The sequence below is a fragment of the Theropithecus gelada genome, chromosome 20, assembly GCF_003255815.1.
Source record: "Theropithecus gelada isolate Dixy chromosome 20, Tgel_1.0, whole genome shotgun sequence".
NCBI lineage: Eukaryota > Metazoa > Chordata > Mammalia > Primates > Cercopithecidae > Theropithecus > Theropithecus gelada.
In genome coordinates, this window is record NC_037688.1 from 42282828 (window position 1) to 42298292 (window position 15465).

Below are 15465 nucleotides of genomic sequence, written 5' to 3' on the forward strand. Positions count from 1 at the left end.
TCTCTATGGATTGGCTTCTTCTGGATATTTCACATGCACGGAATCATGCAATGTGTGGTCTTTCGTGTCGGGCTTCTTTCTCTAAGTACTACATCCTCAAGGGTTATCTCGCTGTAGCATGAGCGAAGTGTGACGATAGATTGATCGATGAAGGTTACGTTCATTCATTCCACACGTATTTACTGAGCACCTACTGTGTGCCAGTCTGGGGGGGTCCAGTCAGGAATAGAACTGACAGTAAACCCTGCCCTGGGGGTTTCTGATAGGAAGGAGAGACAATAAACCGAATAAACCAGTACATTCTTTGGAATACTAGACGCTGATAAGAGCTCAAGTGAAGCGTGGGGTTGGAAGTTGGGGTGGAGAGAGAGGGGGGATGTGACTTTAAGCAGAGTGGTTAGCAAAGGCCTCCCCACAGGGTGGCCGCAGGGACGCTCCAGCTCAGCCCGGAAGGAGGCGAGAGGCGCGGTGCCCGTCCCGGCGACTCCGGGCCAGCAAGGAGGTCCCAGCGCACGCGTCGGTGCCTCGAGGCCCGGGACCCTGCGTGTCCCGTCCCCGCCGTGGCCCTGCGTCCGTGACGGTGGGTGGCACCAGGGCGCATTTCGCGCGGCGGGGCTGCGGCCTGCCCTTGAAGGGACGGAATCGGGCGTCGTGGTGGGATGGACACCGGGGATCCCCGGGGCGCGGACGAGGGGGGCGTCCACCCCGCGAGCTCACCCCACGGCCCCCGCGCCCCGCCCTCGGCCGCAGGCCCCGCCCCGCGCCGCCCGGCCCCGCCTCCCCGCGGCCGCCGCCATTGGCCACGCGCGCCGCCTCCGCCCTCGGCCTCGCACTTCCTGGCGGAGCCATGGCTGCGCAGCGGGCCGGCCGGGGGGCTGCTGAACCCGGGCCCCGCAGCCCCGACCGCCCGGCCCCGCCGCCGGGGCTGTCCCCGCCGCGATCGTAGCGCGTCCTGCCAGGTGGGCCTACGCGCGCGCCCACCCTTCAGCCCGGGACCGCCGGGAAGCCGCGCCCGGTAGGGGCGGGGGGCGGGCGGCGATCGGAAGGGTCCCCGGCCCCCGCGAGCCGCGAGCCCCCTGCGCCCCTTGGTGCCCGGGGCGGGCGGGCGGGTGGGTGAGTGGGGCGCCGCGACTGGGGGAAGAGGCCAGGGGAGGGGCCGCCGCCCCCGCAAGTGACACAGGTGCGGCCTGTGCGTTCCGCCCCGCGCGTGGCAGGTGAGTGGCCCCCGCCCCGGGCGGTCCCGACTCCGCCTCCGCCTCCTCGCCTCCGGCTGGAGCCTGCCTGGGCGGCCGTTGCGCTGAGTTCCGCCTGGGCTGCGGGGTCCGAGTGAACGACAGCGGCGTCCCCGGAGACCCCGCGGGCGAGCCGGTGTCAGCAGCGTCGCTTTCTCCAACGCTGAGGTCGGGAGGGAGCTTGGGAAGGAGGCTCCCTGGGAGCCCCCCCGTCCGGACGGGGCCTGCGTTCCCATGTTTACTGGAAGACCTTTTCCAGTGACTTGGGATTGTCACTGTGTGTGTGGGTGGCCTTGACCCTTCACCTGCTTCCAAAAAGCGTCGGAGGCCGCTGACATCCAACACGCGTGGAAGTCAGCCCCCACCCCCACGCACTTGCAGGAGACAGCAGGGAGCCTCCGCCCCGGGAACTCTCTAGGTATCTTGGCCTAGAAAAGAAAGCGTTGAGCGTTAGAGGGCCTGGCTGAGCCCGGGCAGGCTGCCTGGGGCGGTGGAGAGAGAGGCACCTGCTGCTTGCTGCTCTGTGACCTTGGGCAACCCCCCCCCGGGGCACCCGAGCGCCGGGTCTCACTGTGGGAACGACGGTGGCACCTGTCTCAAAGGGTGAAGGTGGAATGAAGTCGGGTCCGCGGTGGGCACTGCCCGAAAGCTGCGTTTCTTTTCCCTCTCTGGGCTCTCCAGCATCCTAGGGGTAGTCAGGAGGGCCGGGAATGGGAACAGCTTGTCGTTGTCACAAAGTTTCTAGTTTGTCAAGAGGAATCTTGTTGTCCCTTCTCTCCCTAGGGGAGTTGCACAGGACGGACTGTGCCCGAATTCATTCCTTCCATGGGAACACTGGAGTGCCCTCCCTGTGTCCCCAATTATCTAAGAACAGTGCTGACTTCTTGTCACATTGTTCTTTATTAGTAAAGACAGTGTGTTCAATAGGTAACAAACTCTTCTCCTGAACTCAAATAGCAGGGGGGAAAATCCTCTTTAAAACCTTAGTCTCAGTGTGTGACTTGTACTAATATTAGTTGGCAAAGTCCCTTCTCTGTGTTCCCCTCCATCCTTGAAGCACCTGCCCACTCCGCCCCGCGCCCACCCCTCCACCCCCCCTCACCCCACCCCCCCTCCACACCAAAGCCTAACTCTGCCTGCAGTGATCCCCCCTCCAAGAGCCAGGCAGTGTAGCCTAAGAGTTAAGAGCATGGACTTTTCCCTGACCTGGAATCCCAATTCTGCCAGTTCCCGCTGTGTGACACGGAGCAGGTTATTTCACCTCACTGCTGTCAGCATCCTCCAGTCACAGTGCTGGCCTCATGGGGTTGCAATGGGGACTAAGTGAGTGAAGCTACAGAGAAGCACTTGGGGACAGTGTGTCTGGAATGTACTGTGTACATGGTAGTCATCACTGTACCACATCCTCACCTGTATCATATTTTCAAAGTGTGATACTCTCGAACCCCGGGCCTCATTCAGCATCGTGTCATGGTGATGGATCCAGGTTTTGAAGCTGGACAGACCCAGGTGTGATTCTCAGCCACTTACTAGCTTTGTGACCATGAGATCAGTATCCTCATGTGTGAAATGGGATAAGCGATATCAGCCTGGCCAAGTGTAATCTTTGTGGGGGTTAAATGAGATGGCACATGTAAGTCCCTTAGTTTGGTTCTAGGACTGTAGTCTGGGCTCCGAAATTATAACTTATCATTATAACCTCGGTGTAGCCAAAAGGTAATTATTTGTAGGAAGTGAACTAAATGACATGATGTCAGATTTTAGATGATAAAGGAATGCAAGTTACATGTTCTGTCCAATTCTAACAACCCGATGAGCTCTCAACTCAGTGTAAAAGAGTTCTTTGTAGCGCACGGTCCTCCCTCCCTCCTTCCTCCCTGTGACTGTTTTCACTGTCGTCCTTGGTATCTGCTAGCAGAGCCTGAAATTAATGAATGAGCTAGAGTTATGACTGCATGCTCAGAAATCCTGTTCTTCTCCTAGGGCTGAGATCTCTTTAATGATGGAGGGAAGCAGGCAGACGCGAGTGTCTCGGCCATACAAGATCAGCGAATCATCCAAGGTCTGTGAATGTTCACTCACCACCTGTGCAAATTGCCTAAGAAGTGTGATCCTTTTTCTGATTCACTCATTTCTAATCACAGACTGATTTTTTTGTCATTGGTGTTGTCAATCTCCTTAATGACAAGTAAAGGTGGAAATGGGCAAGGAGCGGAAATTGTCATAAAATCAGAGAGTGGGAAGTGTGAGGGATGTTAGAGACACTGTGGCCAGACGTCTTCGTTTTTCAGTGTGACATCCCAGAGCTTTCTCTTTGTGACAACTTGACCCATTCATCAACCCAAGGAGGTGGATGGGACAGGAAGAAAACTGGGGTTCCCATGCCCGCTTTGGGGCTCAAAAACTCCAAGGACAGGTGCATTGAGAACTCAGCCTTCTATCTTAGGGTGAGGGCAACACATTGTGTACCTGTACCCCAAGGGCCTGGAGTCCTCTTCCCTGGTCCTGATTCCCTGGAACCCAAGAGCAAGTGAGGGTGAGTTCCCCAGAGCCAGGCTGCTGTGGGAATTCTAATTAGAAATATGTAGCCTGTTCCCATCTGCCACATTAAAATCCAAGAGCCAGACCCGGCTGCTATACTTTCCACAAACTCCTGTCCCCACAGCTGCTGTTGGTAAAGATAGGGGGAGCCATTGGTTCGAGGTTCCTGGTAACCTGTCTCCTCGTTGTAGATACTCGTAATGCCCTCAGTTCTTTAGAGGTGTCACTTTTGGAGGTTAAATCTTTTGGTTACCTCAGATCATGGATTCTCAATGATCATGATACTGCCCTGAAGTGGGAGAAAATTGGTTCTTGGGAGGGTGGAAGGAATTTTACTCCTTTTGTGCATAAGACACAATTATACATACAGTCCATGAGCAGACATACAATGCATCTGTGATGTTAAAATTTTGCTGGGGAGGCTATGAGTGAAAAAAATCTTAAAAAGCCTTCTTGGGGGGCAATAATGAAAAAGGTACAGAAACGCTTCTTTAGATGAAGGGAGCTGGGAGCAGCCTATAGAGTTGAGACAAAGGGGGAAAAGAGATTCTACAGATTCTAAAAGAAAAACTGGCTGTCATTTTCAAGAGAGGTTGGTTCTCCTGAGAAATGACCTCCTATTCTCACGTGAGTTCCCCAGGAAGGTTCCTGCCAAGCCCAGCTTCATCGAATGTGAAAACCCGGCGAGGTCTCGCCGCTTGCTCAAAAGGGCTTTGTTTTGGAGCTTGGCTTGGGAGACACTGCTGCTTTCTAAGTTTGACAGCACTGGAAATCTTTGTCCCCTAACGCCAGGACCCTGAGTTTGTTTTTCTCTGAACTGAATCTCTTAGGACTAGGGTTCTGTATCACTGGATTATGTTTCTAACTCTTTTTTTTCTTTTTCTTTTTTTTTTTTTTGAGACAGAGTCTCGCTCTGTTGCCCAGGCTGGAGTGCAGTGGTGTGATCTTGGCTCGCTACAACCTCTGCCTCCCAGGTTCAAGTGATTCTGCTGCCTCAGCTTCCCGAGTAGCTGGGACTACAGGTGCGTGCCACCACGCCCAGCTAATTTTTGTATTTTTAATAGAGACGGGGTTTCACCATGTTGGCCAGGATGGTCTTGATCTCTTGACCTCGTGACCTGCCCGCCTCGGCCTCCCAAAGTGCTGGGATTACAGGCGTGAGCCACCATGATTGGCCTGTTTCTAACTTTTTATTTTTAAAAAGTGTACCCATGAATTTCTAGACATTAAACACACCTATGTCACCAGCACCCAGATGGGCAAGAAACAATACTACCAAACCCTCCCAGCTGTTACACTCAAGATAGTCACTGTTGCAACCCCACCGCTGTGGTTTGGTCTGCGTTAGAACTTTATCTAAATGGGATCCGAGGTTGGGTACTCTCCTGTGTGGTTTCTTTTGCACGACGTTGTGCCTGTGAGCCTCACCCGTGTTGCTGCTTTCGTTTATAGAGGTAGACTGTGTATTCCAGCATGTTGGCGTCTTCCCACTGTGTGACCACACTGTTCACCTGTCTGCCCTAAGACGTGCTGCTCAGTCAGGCACAGTGGCTCACGCCTGGAATCCCAGCACCTTGGGAGGCCGAGGCGGGAGGATCTCATAAGCTTAGGAGTTTGAGACCAGCTTGGACAACATGGCTAAACCCCATCTCTACAAAAGATACAAAAATTAGCCGGGCCTGGTGGCATACACCGGTAGTCCCAGCTCTTCAGGAGGCTGAGGTGGGAGGCTCACTTGAGCCCAGGAGGTAGAGGTTGCAGTGAGCTATGATCGCACCACTGTACCCCAACCTAAGTGACAGAGCAAGACCCTGTCTCAAAAAAAAAAAAGTGTTGTTCCATGTTAATACTAAATTCTTTTTCCACATCTAATACCCTGTGCCTGCTGCCTCCTCCCAGGTATAAGCCCCTGACAACCTGACTTTCTCCCTCTGCTGCCTCCTCCCAGGTACAAGCCCCTGACAACCTGACTTTCTCCCTCTGCTCGGCCTTGCATTTCATTAAGGCACTAAAATAGGAAATAGAGAAATGAACAGGACTCACATCATCAGAGAATGCTGCAGGTTGGAGCTTCTAAGTTACCTGAAATGCGGAAACTTTGTTACCAATGTCCCTTTCAAATTGATACATTGGCCAGGCGCAGTGGCTCATGCCTGGAATCCTAGAACTTTGGGAGGCTGAGGTGGGTGGATCACTTGAGGTCAGGAGTTCGAGACCAACCTGGCCAACATGGTGACACCCCATCTCTACTGAAATAAATAAATATATGTACGCTGGGAGCAGCGGCTCATGCCCGTAATCCCAGCACTTTGGGAGGCCGAGGCAGGCAGATCACGTGAGGTCAGGAGTTAAAGACCAGCCTGGCCAAAATGGCAAAACCCTGTCTCTGCTAAAAATACAAAATTAGCCAGGCATGGTGGTATATGCCAGTAGTCCTAGCTACTCAGGAGGCTGAAGCAGGAGAATCGCCTGCACCTGGGAGGCGGAGGTTGCAGTGAGCCGAGATCACACCATTGCACTCCAGCCTGGGCAACAAGAGTGAAACTCTGTCTAAAAAAAAATTAAAAATTAGCCGGGTGTGGCACGTGCCTGTAATCCTAGCTACTTGAGAGGCTGAGGCAGGAGAATCGCTTGAACTCGGGAGGTGGAGGTTGCAGTGAGCTGAGATCGAGCCACTGCACTCCAGCCTGGGCAACAGAGGGAGTCTCTGTATCCCCCCCCAAAAAAAAATAAAAATAAAAAAATAAAGGAAATCATGTGCCTTTGTTTTTGGAAAGTTGTCATCTATGCAGCTGTGCTAAAACACCAGAAGCAGATTGCAGCTGATTGTACCCGGGTGCAGCATCATTCCAGCCCACTTAGAACAGAAACCCAGTTTTGGAAATAACACTGCTCTTGCCCCCTGCCCCAGCTAACTGGAGCTGGTGGCTCCCCGCCGCAGCCATTAACTGGGGCTGTCGCCAGTCCCACCCTCTGGGCTCTTTCCCTTTTTACACTGCAGTCTGGGGTTGTGCGTATCTCCATCTAAGCGTGGTAGGTCAGCACTCTCACCAGCGTGGAGACAGCCAGGGGCCCCGGGTGGCAGATTGCCGCCTCATGCCCTCACTTGCGTCTCTCAGGCCACTAAGCCTGTACTGTGACTTGATCACCAGCCACTGTAGTACTTTTTAATTTCCTTCCTTCAGCTCGCACCCAAGAGGGGCCTCCGTCAGTGTCTGTAGAAGCACAGACCATTCCTGCATAATTAGAAGCTGAGACCTGGCACGCTGGCTTATACCTGGAATCCCAGAACATTGGGAGACTGAGGCAGGAGGATTGTTTGAACTCAGGAGCTCAAGACCAGCCTGGGCAATGTAGTGAGATCCCATTTCTACAAAAAATAAAAGTAAAAAGTAGCTGGACATGGCGGCACACACCTGTAGTCCCAGCTGCCAAGGAGGCTGAAGCGGAGGGATTGCTTGAGACTAGGAGTTTTTTTGTTTTGTTTTGTTTTGTTTTGCTTTTGAGATAGCGTTTTGCTCTTGTTGCCCAGGCTGGAGTGCAGTGGCTCATTGCAACCTCCGCCTCTGGAATTCAAGCGATTCTTCTGCCTCAGCCTCCCGAGTAACTGGGATGACAGGCGCCCACCACCACACTCAGCTAATTTTGTATTTTTGGTAGAGACGGGGTTTCACCATGTTGGTCAGGCTAGTCTCGAACTCCTAACCTCAGGTGACCCGCCCATCCCGGCCTCCCAAAGTGCTGGAATTCCAGGCATGACCACCATGCCCGGCCAAGCCTAGGAGTTTCAGGCTGCAGTGATCTCTGATCTACTGTTGCATGCCAGCCTGGGCAACAGAGCAAGACCCTGTTTCTAAAAATGAGAAAGACTTTAAAAACCCGGTGTAGGCCAGCCTGGCTGTCTCTGCGAGTAACCAGGATAAATAGAGATCTCTCCATGCATGTGACCTATGAACAGAAAAGCCAGCCTGGAGTGGAAGAGCGGGTCAGCCTGGCCCTCTGAACTCGGAAGGAAATGCCAGATCGTATCTGTGTGGCATCCTCCACAGGTTGTGAGAACGTGGCCTGCTCCTGTAACATGGACAGAGACGTTGCTATTTGAATTGACTGGACGTGGAAATAACCACAGGGAAATAAAGTGTCTCAATGACAAATGCATGCATGGCAACAAAAAGAAGATTAGAAAGAGAAGAAAAAAATAAAACCCACTGCTGTAGGACACATGCTAAGAAGTAACTTTTAAGAATTCAGAGCCTGGGCAGCTTAGGGAGACCCTGTCCCTCCAAATTATAAAAATCAGACGGGCGTGGGAGTGTGTGCCTGTAGTCCTAGTTACTCAGGAGGCTAAGGCGGAAGAATCACTTGAGCCAGGAGGTCAAGGGCAACATAGTGAGACCTTGTCTCTACAAAAAATTTTTTAAATTAGCCGGGCATGGTGGCACACACCTGTAGTCCCAGCTATTCAGGAGGCTGAGGTGGGAGAATCACCTGAGCCCAGGAGGTCCAGGGTGCAGTGAGCTGTGATCGTGCCACTGCACTCCAGCCTGGGCAACAGAGTGAGACCCCATCTCAAAAAAATAAATAAATAAATAAATAAATACGTTGAACCACGTAGCTGCTAATACCTAATAGCCCTCGGTCAGTTTTCCTCCTCCCACCACATTTCCCGTCTTCAGGCTTAGTGCCCAGCCAGTTCTTTACCTCAGTCACCCTGGAATAGACCAGCTATCTATCTATGTGATAGTTTTCAGTTTTCTGTTTCTCCCTATGTTGAATTAATTAATTAATTTAGAGACAGGATTTGTTTTTGTTGCCCAGGCTGGAGTACAGTGGCGCAATCATGACTCACTGCAGCCTCAAGCTCCTGGGCTTGAGCGATCCTTCTGCCTCAGCCTCCTGAGTAGCTGGGTCTACAGACAAATGCCACCATGCCCGGATAATTTTAAAATATTTTGTAAAGACAGGAATCTCGCTATGTTGCCCAGGTGGGTCTTGAACTTCCTGGCCTCAAGCGATTCTCCCATCTCAGCCTCACAAAGCGTTGAGATCACAGGCAGGAGCCACCATGCCTGGCTTGAATTGTTGTCTTGTTTGGTTTTGGGGTTTTTTTTTTTTGTTTGTTTGTTTTGTTTGTTGTTTGTTTGTTTTGTTTTTTGGTTTTTTGTTTTTGAGATGGAGTTCCTTGCTCTGTCTCCCAGGCTGGAGTGTAGTGGTGTGATCTCGGCTCACTGCAACCTCCACCTCCTGGGTTCAAGCAATTCTCCTGCCTCAGCTTCCTGAGTAGCCAGGATTACAGGCACACACCACCATGCCTGGCTAAATTTTGTATTTTTAGTAGGACAAGGTTTCACCATGTTGGCCAGGCTGGTCTCAAACCCCGAGCCGGGCGCAGTGGCTCACACCTGTAATCCCAGCACTTTGGGAGGTCAAGGTGGGCGGATCACGAGGTCAGGAGATTGAGACCATCCTGGCTAACACAGTGAAACCCCGTCTCTACTAAAAATACAAAAAAATTAGCGGGGCGTGGTGGCGGGCGCCTGTAGTCCCAGCTACTCAAGAGGCTGAGGCAGGAGAATGGCATGAACCCGGGAGGCGGAGTGAGCTTGCAGTGAACCGAGACTGCACGGTACCGCACTGCCGCCTGGGCGACAGAGCCAGACTCCGTCTCAAAAAAAAAAAAAAGAAACACCTGTACTTCCTGCAATGCCCTCTGATGCAGCATTTTATTTCTTGTTTTCTTCAATTTCATTTTGTTGAAAATACTGGTCAGGACCCACTGGGTTGGACCAGGGCTGAGCAGGCTGCTGTGCCATTTCTCATGTGTCTTCTCTGGCCAGGTATACCGCTGGGCCGACCACTCAAGCACGGTGCTGCAGCGGCTGAACGAGCAGCGACTCCGCGGCCTCTTCTGCGACATTGTCCTGGTGGCCGATGAGCAGCGTGTGCCAGCCCACCGCAACCTGCTGGCCGTGTGCAGCGACTACTTCAACTCCATGTTCACCATTGGCATGCGGGAAGCTTTCCAGAAGGAGGTGGAGCTGATCGGCGCCTCCTACATCGGGCTCAAGGCCGTGGTGGACTTCCTGTACGGCGGGGAGCTGGTGCTGGATGGCGGCAACATTGACTACGTCCTGGAGACGGCCCACCTGCTGCAGATCTGGACGGTGGTAGACTTCTGCTGTGAGTACCTGGAGCAGGAGGTGAGCGAGGACAACTACCTGTACCTGCAGGAGCTGGCCTCCATCTACAGCCTCAAGCGGCTTGACGCCTTCATCGATGGCTTCATCCTGAACCACTTCGGCACGCTGTCCTTCACGCCCGACTTCCTGCAGAACGTCTCCATGCAGAAGCTGTGTGTCTACCTGAGCAGCAGCGAGGTGCAGCGGGAGTGTGAGCACGACCTCCTGCAGGCCGCCCTGCAGTGGCTGACGCAGCAGCCGGAGCGCGAGGCCCACGCCCGCCAGGTGCTGGAGAACATCCACTTCCCGCTCATCCCCAAGAACGACCTGCTGCACCGGGTCAAGCCAGCCGTGTGCTCGCTGCTGCCCAAGGAGGCCAACTGCGAGGGCTTCATCGAGGAGGCCGTGCGCTACCACAACAACCTGGCGGCCCAGCCCGTCATGCAGACCAAGCGCACGGCGCTGCGCACCAACCAGGAGCGCCTGCTGTTCGTGGGCGGCGAGGTCTCCGAGCGGTGTCTGGAGCTCAGTGACGACACCTGCTACCTGGACGCCAAGAGCGAGCAGTGGGTCAAAGAGACGCCGCTGCCCGCCCGGCGGAGCCACCACTGTGTCGCGGTGCTGGGGGGCTTCATCTTCATCGCCGGCGGCAGCTTCTCACGGGACAACGGAGGGGACGCGGCCTCCAATCTTCTTTATAGGTATGACCCCCGCTGTAAACAGTGGATCAAGGTGAGATTAAAGCCGGATTATTTCTTTTCTCTTGAGGACTCTCTCGGTTTCCTTAACCTAGCCTTGACTTTCCTTACCTCTCTGGGGCCTTGACAGCCACTATCCTGCTTCTGAATGAGGTGTGACGATAAAGTGGCGAGCAGCATACCGTGGGCCTACACCCTGGACAGGGAGAGGGAGAGCTGACCCACCCCCTTCCAGGGGTCCGTCGTGGTTCAGAGCTGCGCTGCCTGGTGGGGCTTTCTGTGCAGATGGAAGGGTCTGTGTCTGTACTTCCCCATATGGTAGCCACAGCCACATGTGGCGACTGAGCGCTTGAAATGTGGCCAGTGCGACTGAAGAAGCCAATTTTCAATTTCATTTCACTTTACCTGATTGGTGTGCAAGTGTGTGTGGCCACACGAGGCGTGGCTACTCTGTTGGACAGTAGCATGGGTCTAGATGTTTGATCCGTGGTTCAAGGTCCCCGGGTCCTGGAGTCTCTGGGGGGCTCCTCTGGAAGCATTTTGGGAGATAGTTTAAGGAGGCCACCAGGGCTCACACCTGGCCCTTGGGCATGCATTGTGGCCTGATTCTGGGAAGAGTGTGGGCCTTGATGTCAGACCTGAGGTCTCATCCCAGCCTGGCTAAGTCATAGCTAGGATATTTTAGATTCTTGTCCTCTCCACATTTTGGATTCCCCTTCTGGGAATACATGGGGGACAGGGAGTGCAGTAGCTCATGTTGATTGGCAAGCCCCTGGCATAGGGAAGGTGTCTCCTTTCTGCTGGGAGCACTCTCCAGCCACCCGCTCCCCCGGGACAGTCGTGTCAGCCTTTATTCTCACACCTCAGCGTCGCGCCCAACTCAGTGCTGTTCTTAGCTCAAAACACAGTCAGGATGGACTCCAGCTGACCTTTTGATTTTACTCTCAGAAATCTGAGACCGCCCTCCAAGGTCGAAGTCTCACCACTGGACAGGGTCCCTGGCTTTGGACCCTCCTCCCCGAGGCCTGGCAGCAGCGGCGGCCTGAACCTCGCCTCCTGCGGGGACTTGTTCTTGCTCCCTGTGTGTTTGGCTTGGATTCGTTTAAAAAAAAAAAAAAGTTTCTACTTTTATTTATTTATTTATTTTTGAGACAGAGCTGTTCCGTTGCCCAGGCTGGAGTGCAGTGGCGCAGTCGGCTCATTGCAACCTCCGCCTCCCAGGTTCAAACAATTCTGGTGCCTCAACCTACCTAGTAGCTGGAATTACAACCTACCACCACGCCTGCCTAATTTTTATATTTTTAGTAGAGACAGGGTTTCACCCTGTTGGCCAGGCTGGTCTCGAACTCCATGACCTCAGGTGATCCATCCACCTCGGCCTCCCAAAGTGCCAGGATTACAGGTGTGAGCCACTGCACCTGGCCTCTTCTGTTTCATTTCCTGTGGAATGCCACATCCTGCTCTGTTAACACAGAGTGGCAGAGCAGCACTAACTTTACAGATCTGATGCCGGGGGGGGGAAAGATGAATTTTTATTTCAGAAAGCCACTAGATCAGCAATTCTGACCCGTGACCCACAGAGTTCCCGTCCACGAGGCTGACCATATGACAAGTGTGGGGGTTCAGAGCGTCTCCATCCCACTTTTGGGGATTCAGAGCATCTTGGGGAAACTTCAGGGGCTCAGAGCTCCCGCCTGAAGAAGCCCCCTTTATTCAGGTGCAGTTCCCTTTCCCAAACATTCTCCGGGACTGTGTGTTCCGCAGACACATTTGGGAAACGCAGCGCCAGATGTTGATGCTGTCCCGGGTTCGGGGAAGGGAAGGTACAGGTATCTCACCTCCACAGGTGGCCTCCATGAACCAGCGCCGTGTGGATTTCTACCTTGCTTCCATCGAAGACATGCTGGTGGCCGTCGGCGGCCGGAATGAGAACGGAGCGCTCTCTTCGGTAGAGACGTACAGTCCGAAGACCGACTCCTGGTCCTATGTGGCGGGCTTGCCAAGGTGATCTGGGGTTTGGTGGAAGGCTCTCCAAATGGGATGTTTTTATGGGACATAGTTCAGTCCACGTGCCTCACTTTCTGGGCATGTCGGCCTCCAATTCCAGGAGCGAAGTCTTCTGGCTTGTCAGGAAGAGTGGGTACACCGTGAGGGGCAGAGGGCGTGGTGGAGCACAGTCCGGGCTCCGGTTTCAGACTTAGGGCAAGGGTCAGCTCTGCCACCACGACGGACATCCCTCCGTGGCTGAGTCTGTGCAGTCGCTGACTTTCAGAGGGTGAGGGCCTGACCTGAGGATCTCCCTGAGCTTGGGCAAGAGGAGCTCGAAGAGATGGGGGTATCTGCTAGATCTAAGCCGCAAGCACGGGTCTTCACCCCGCTCAGCCTTTAGTTCCTCATCTGTAGAGGGAGACGATAATCGTACCCACCCCACAGCACTGTTTGCAGAGCCGATGCGGTGCTGGTCGGAAAACCTGCGCCCACATGCAGGGAGTGCCCCAGGGTGGCCGCCTCACCCTCCTCAGTCTCACCTGCCTTCCGGTGTGCATGTATCGAGCGTTTATTATCTCCATGGGATTAGCAGCAGGTGCACACCATTTTTTCCACCAGTTCCCTGTTGCCACACCCAGCAGTGCACTTTCTGAACCAGTCTTTGCTGTGGAATACATCCAGGTGCCCCCAAGAGTTAGAAGTGTGCAGGGTAAGCGCTCGTGTTTTTGTTTTTCTAAGACGGAGTCTCTCTCTGTCGCCCAGACTGGAGTGCAGTGGCACAGTCTCGACTCACTGCAATCTCCGCCTCCTGAGCTCAAGCAATTCTCCTGCCTCAGACTCCTGAGTAGCTAGGACTGCAGGCGCCCGCCACCACGCTGAGCTAATTTTTGTATTTTTAGCAGAGACAGGATTTCGCCATGTTCGCCAGGCTGGTCTCGAACTTCTGGCCTCAAGTGATCCACCTGCCTAGGCCTCACAAAGCGCTGGGATTGCAGGCGTGAGCCACTGCACCTGGCCATATTGATCCTTTCTTATTCACTAAAGGCCCTGGTTTACATCAGGGTTCCCACTTCCTGGCACAGTTCTGTGGATTTTGAGGAACACAAAGCAACATGAATCCACCATTACAGCCTCACACAGAATCATTTCACTGCCCTAAACCCCCTCTGTGCACGCCCTGTCCATCCCTCCCTCCCGTCTCCCCACGGCCCCTGGCAGCCACTGATTTTGCTGTCTCTACGGTTTTAAGCAAAACTTTTCCTGAGTGCCAGCGCAGTTAGAATTGGACTGTATGTCGTTATCCCTCTTTGATGTGGGATTCATTGGGTGCGTGGGTGCCTGCTGGCTCATTGCTCTAGTCATTTCCAGCCATTGTGAAAGGGGTGATGGTCCTGTGATTATTCCCATTTCCCAGATGGGGCAAGGGAGATTCAGAGAGAGTGGAGCTGGGTTCTGGCCCAGGCGGCCTGACTGCAAAGCTGTCCGCTTCCCCGCCCTGCCCGCCATTTCTTTGCTAATGACATCTGCTATCTATAGAGTGTTCGTGGGGTGCCCACTGCCTGTGTTCTTAAATCCTCATGGCTCCCTAAGACGGCAGGCTGTTCCCTGGCTCGGGGAGGGTAAGCCTGGCACAGCCCTGAGCTCTCTCTCTGTCTCCGCCCGTCGACCCTGCAGGTTCACGTACGGCCACGCAGGCACCATCTACAAAGACTTCGTGTACATCTCTGGGGGCCACGACTACCAAATCGGCCCCTACCGCAAGAACCTGCTGTGCTACGACCACCGGACAGACGTGTGGGAGGAGCGGCGGCCCATGACCACGGCGCGCGGCTGGCACAGCATGTGCAGCCTGGGCGACAGCATCTACTCCATCGGGGGCAGCGACGACAACATTGAGTCCATGGAGCGCTTCGACGTGCTGGGCGTGGAGGCCTACAGCCCGCAGTGCAACCAGTGGACCCGCGTGGCGCCGCTGCTGCACGCCAACAGCGAGTCGGGCGTGGCGGTGTGGGAGGGCCGCATCTACATCCTGGGCGGCTATAGCTGGGAGAACACCGCCTTCTCCAAGACCGTGCAGGTGTACGACCGAGAGGCCGACAAGTGGAGCAGGGGCGTCGACCTGCCCAAGGCCATCGCTGGCGGGTCCGCCTGTGTCTGTGCCCTGGAGCCGAGGCCAGAGGACAAAAAGAAGAAAGGCAAAGGCAAGAGGCACCAGGACCGGGGCCAGTGACCCCAGCTGCGCCTCCTGGGACCATCCTCACCATCATATCCCAGGGCTCTGTAGACCAGCAGCAACTTCTTAGTATTCCGGAAACATTATGTACAACTTAGCAGCTTTTTTTACTTTTATGATTCTTGGTATTTCTATGATATCACAGTAACCAATTAAATACTCTCTGTAACTTTACATATCTTGCTCGAATAACTAACCCAGGCAGTGAGCAACCCCTTGTATCTTTGCAGTTCTTTGCCCCATGTTACAATTCCTCATGGGTCCTTGCTAACCGTCTCCCTGAGAGTAGCTGGCATGGGGGTTACACAGAAATTTCTGTAGTGAAGCTTGGGGCCTCAAAGGGATCTCTTAGATCACCTAGTCCAAGCCTCCCCAAACCTGGCTGAGCTTTTAAGAATACAGATTCCTGAGCCCGCTCAGAATTATGGAATCGAAAACCACCAGGAACGGGGATGAGGTGGTGCCCAGAAACTGTATTCTAACTGGTTCTTGGAATTCTGGGCTTCAGCCACATCTGGGAATGACTGGCAAGGTCGAATGTGTTTGTTTTATAAATGACTGCACAGAGACCCCCACGAGGGTGAATGAGCGAG

The 15465-nt window shown here is 54.0% G+C and overlaps 1 protein-coding gene across 3 annotated transcripts; it reads left to right on the forward strand.

Moving 5' to 3' along the window:
• The first annotated feature begins 810 nt into the window (after window positions 1-810).
• KLHL36 (kelch like family member 36) lies at window positions 811-15046 on the forward strand. 3 transcript variants are annotated; one of them, XM_025370896.1, is made up of 5 exons: window positions 811-959; window positions 3216-3294; window positions 9611-10684; window positions 12497-12654; window positions 14314-15046. In XM_025370896.1, exons 2-5 carry the CDS (start codon window positions 3232-3234, stop codon window positions 14867-14869), a joined length of 1851 nt encoding a protein of 616 aa, XP_025226681.1. In that variant the 5' UTR covers window positions 811-959; window positions 3216-3231; the 3' UTR covers window positions 14870-15046. The 3 variants fall into 3 exon arrangements, with proteins under 3 accessions (XP_025226681.1, XP_025226683.1, XP_025226682.1); XM_025370897.1 differs by lacking the exon at window positions 811-959 and adding an exon at window positions 1261-1400; XM_025370898.1 differs by lacking the exon at window positions 12497-12654 and having other exon boundaries at window positions 9611-10653.
• The last annotated feature ends 419 nt before the right edge of the window (window positions 15047-15465 follow it).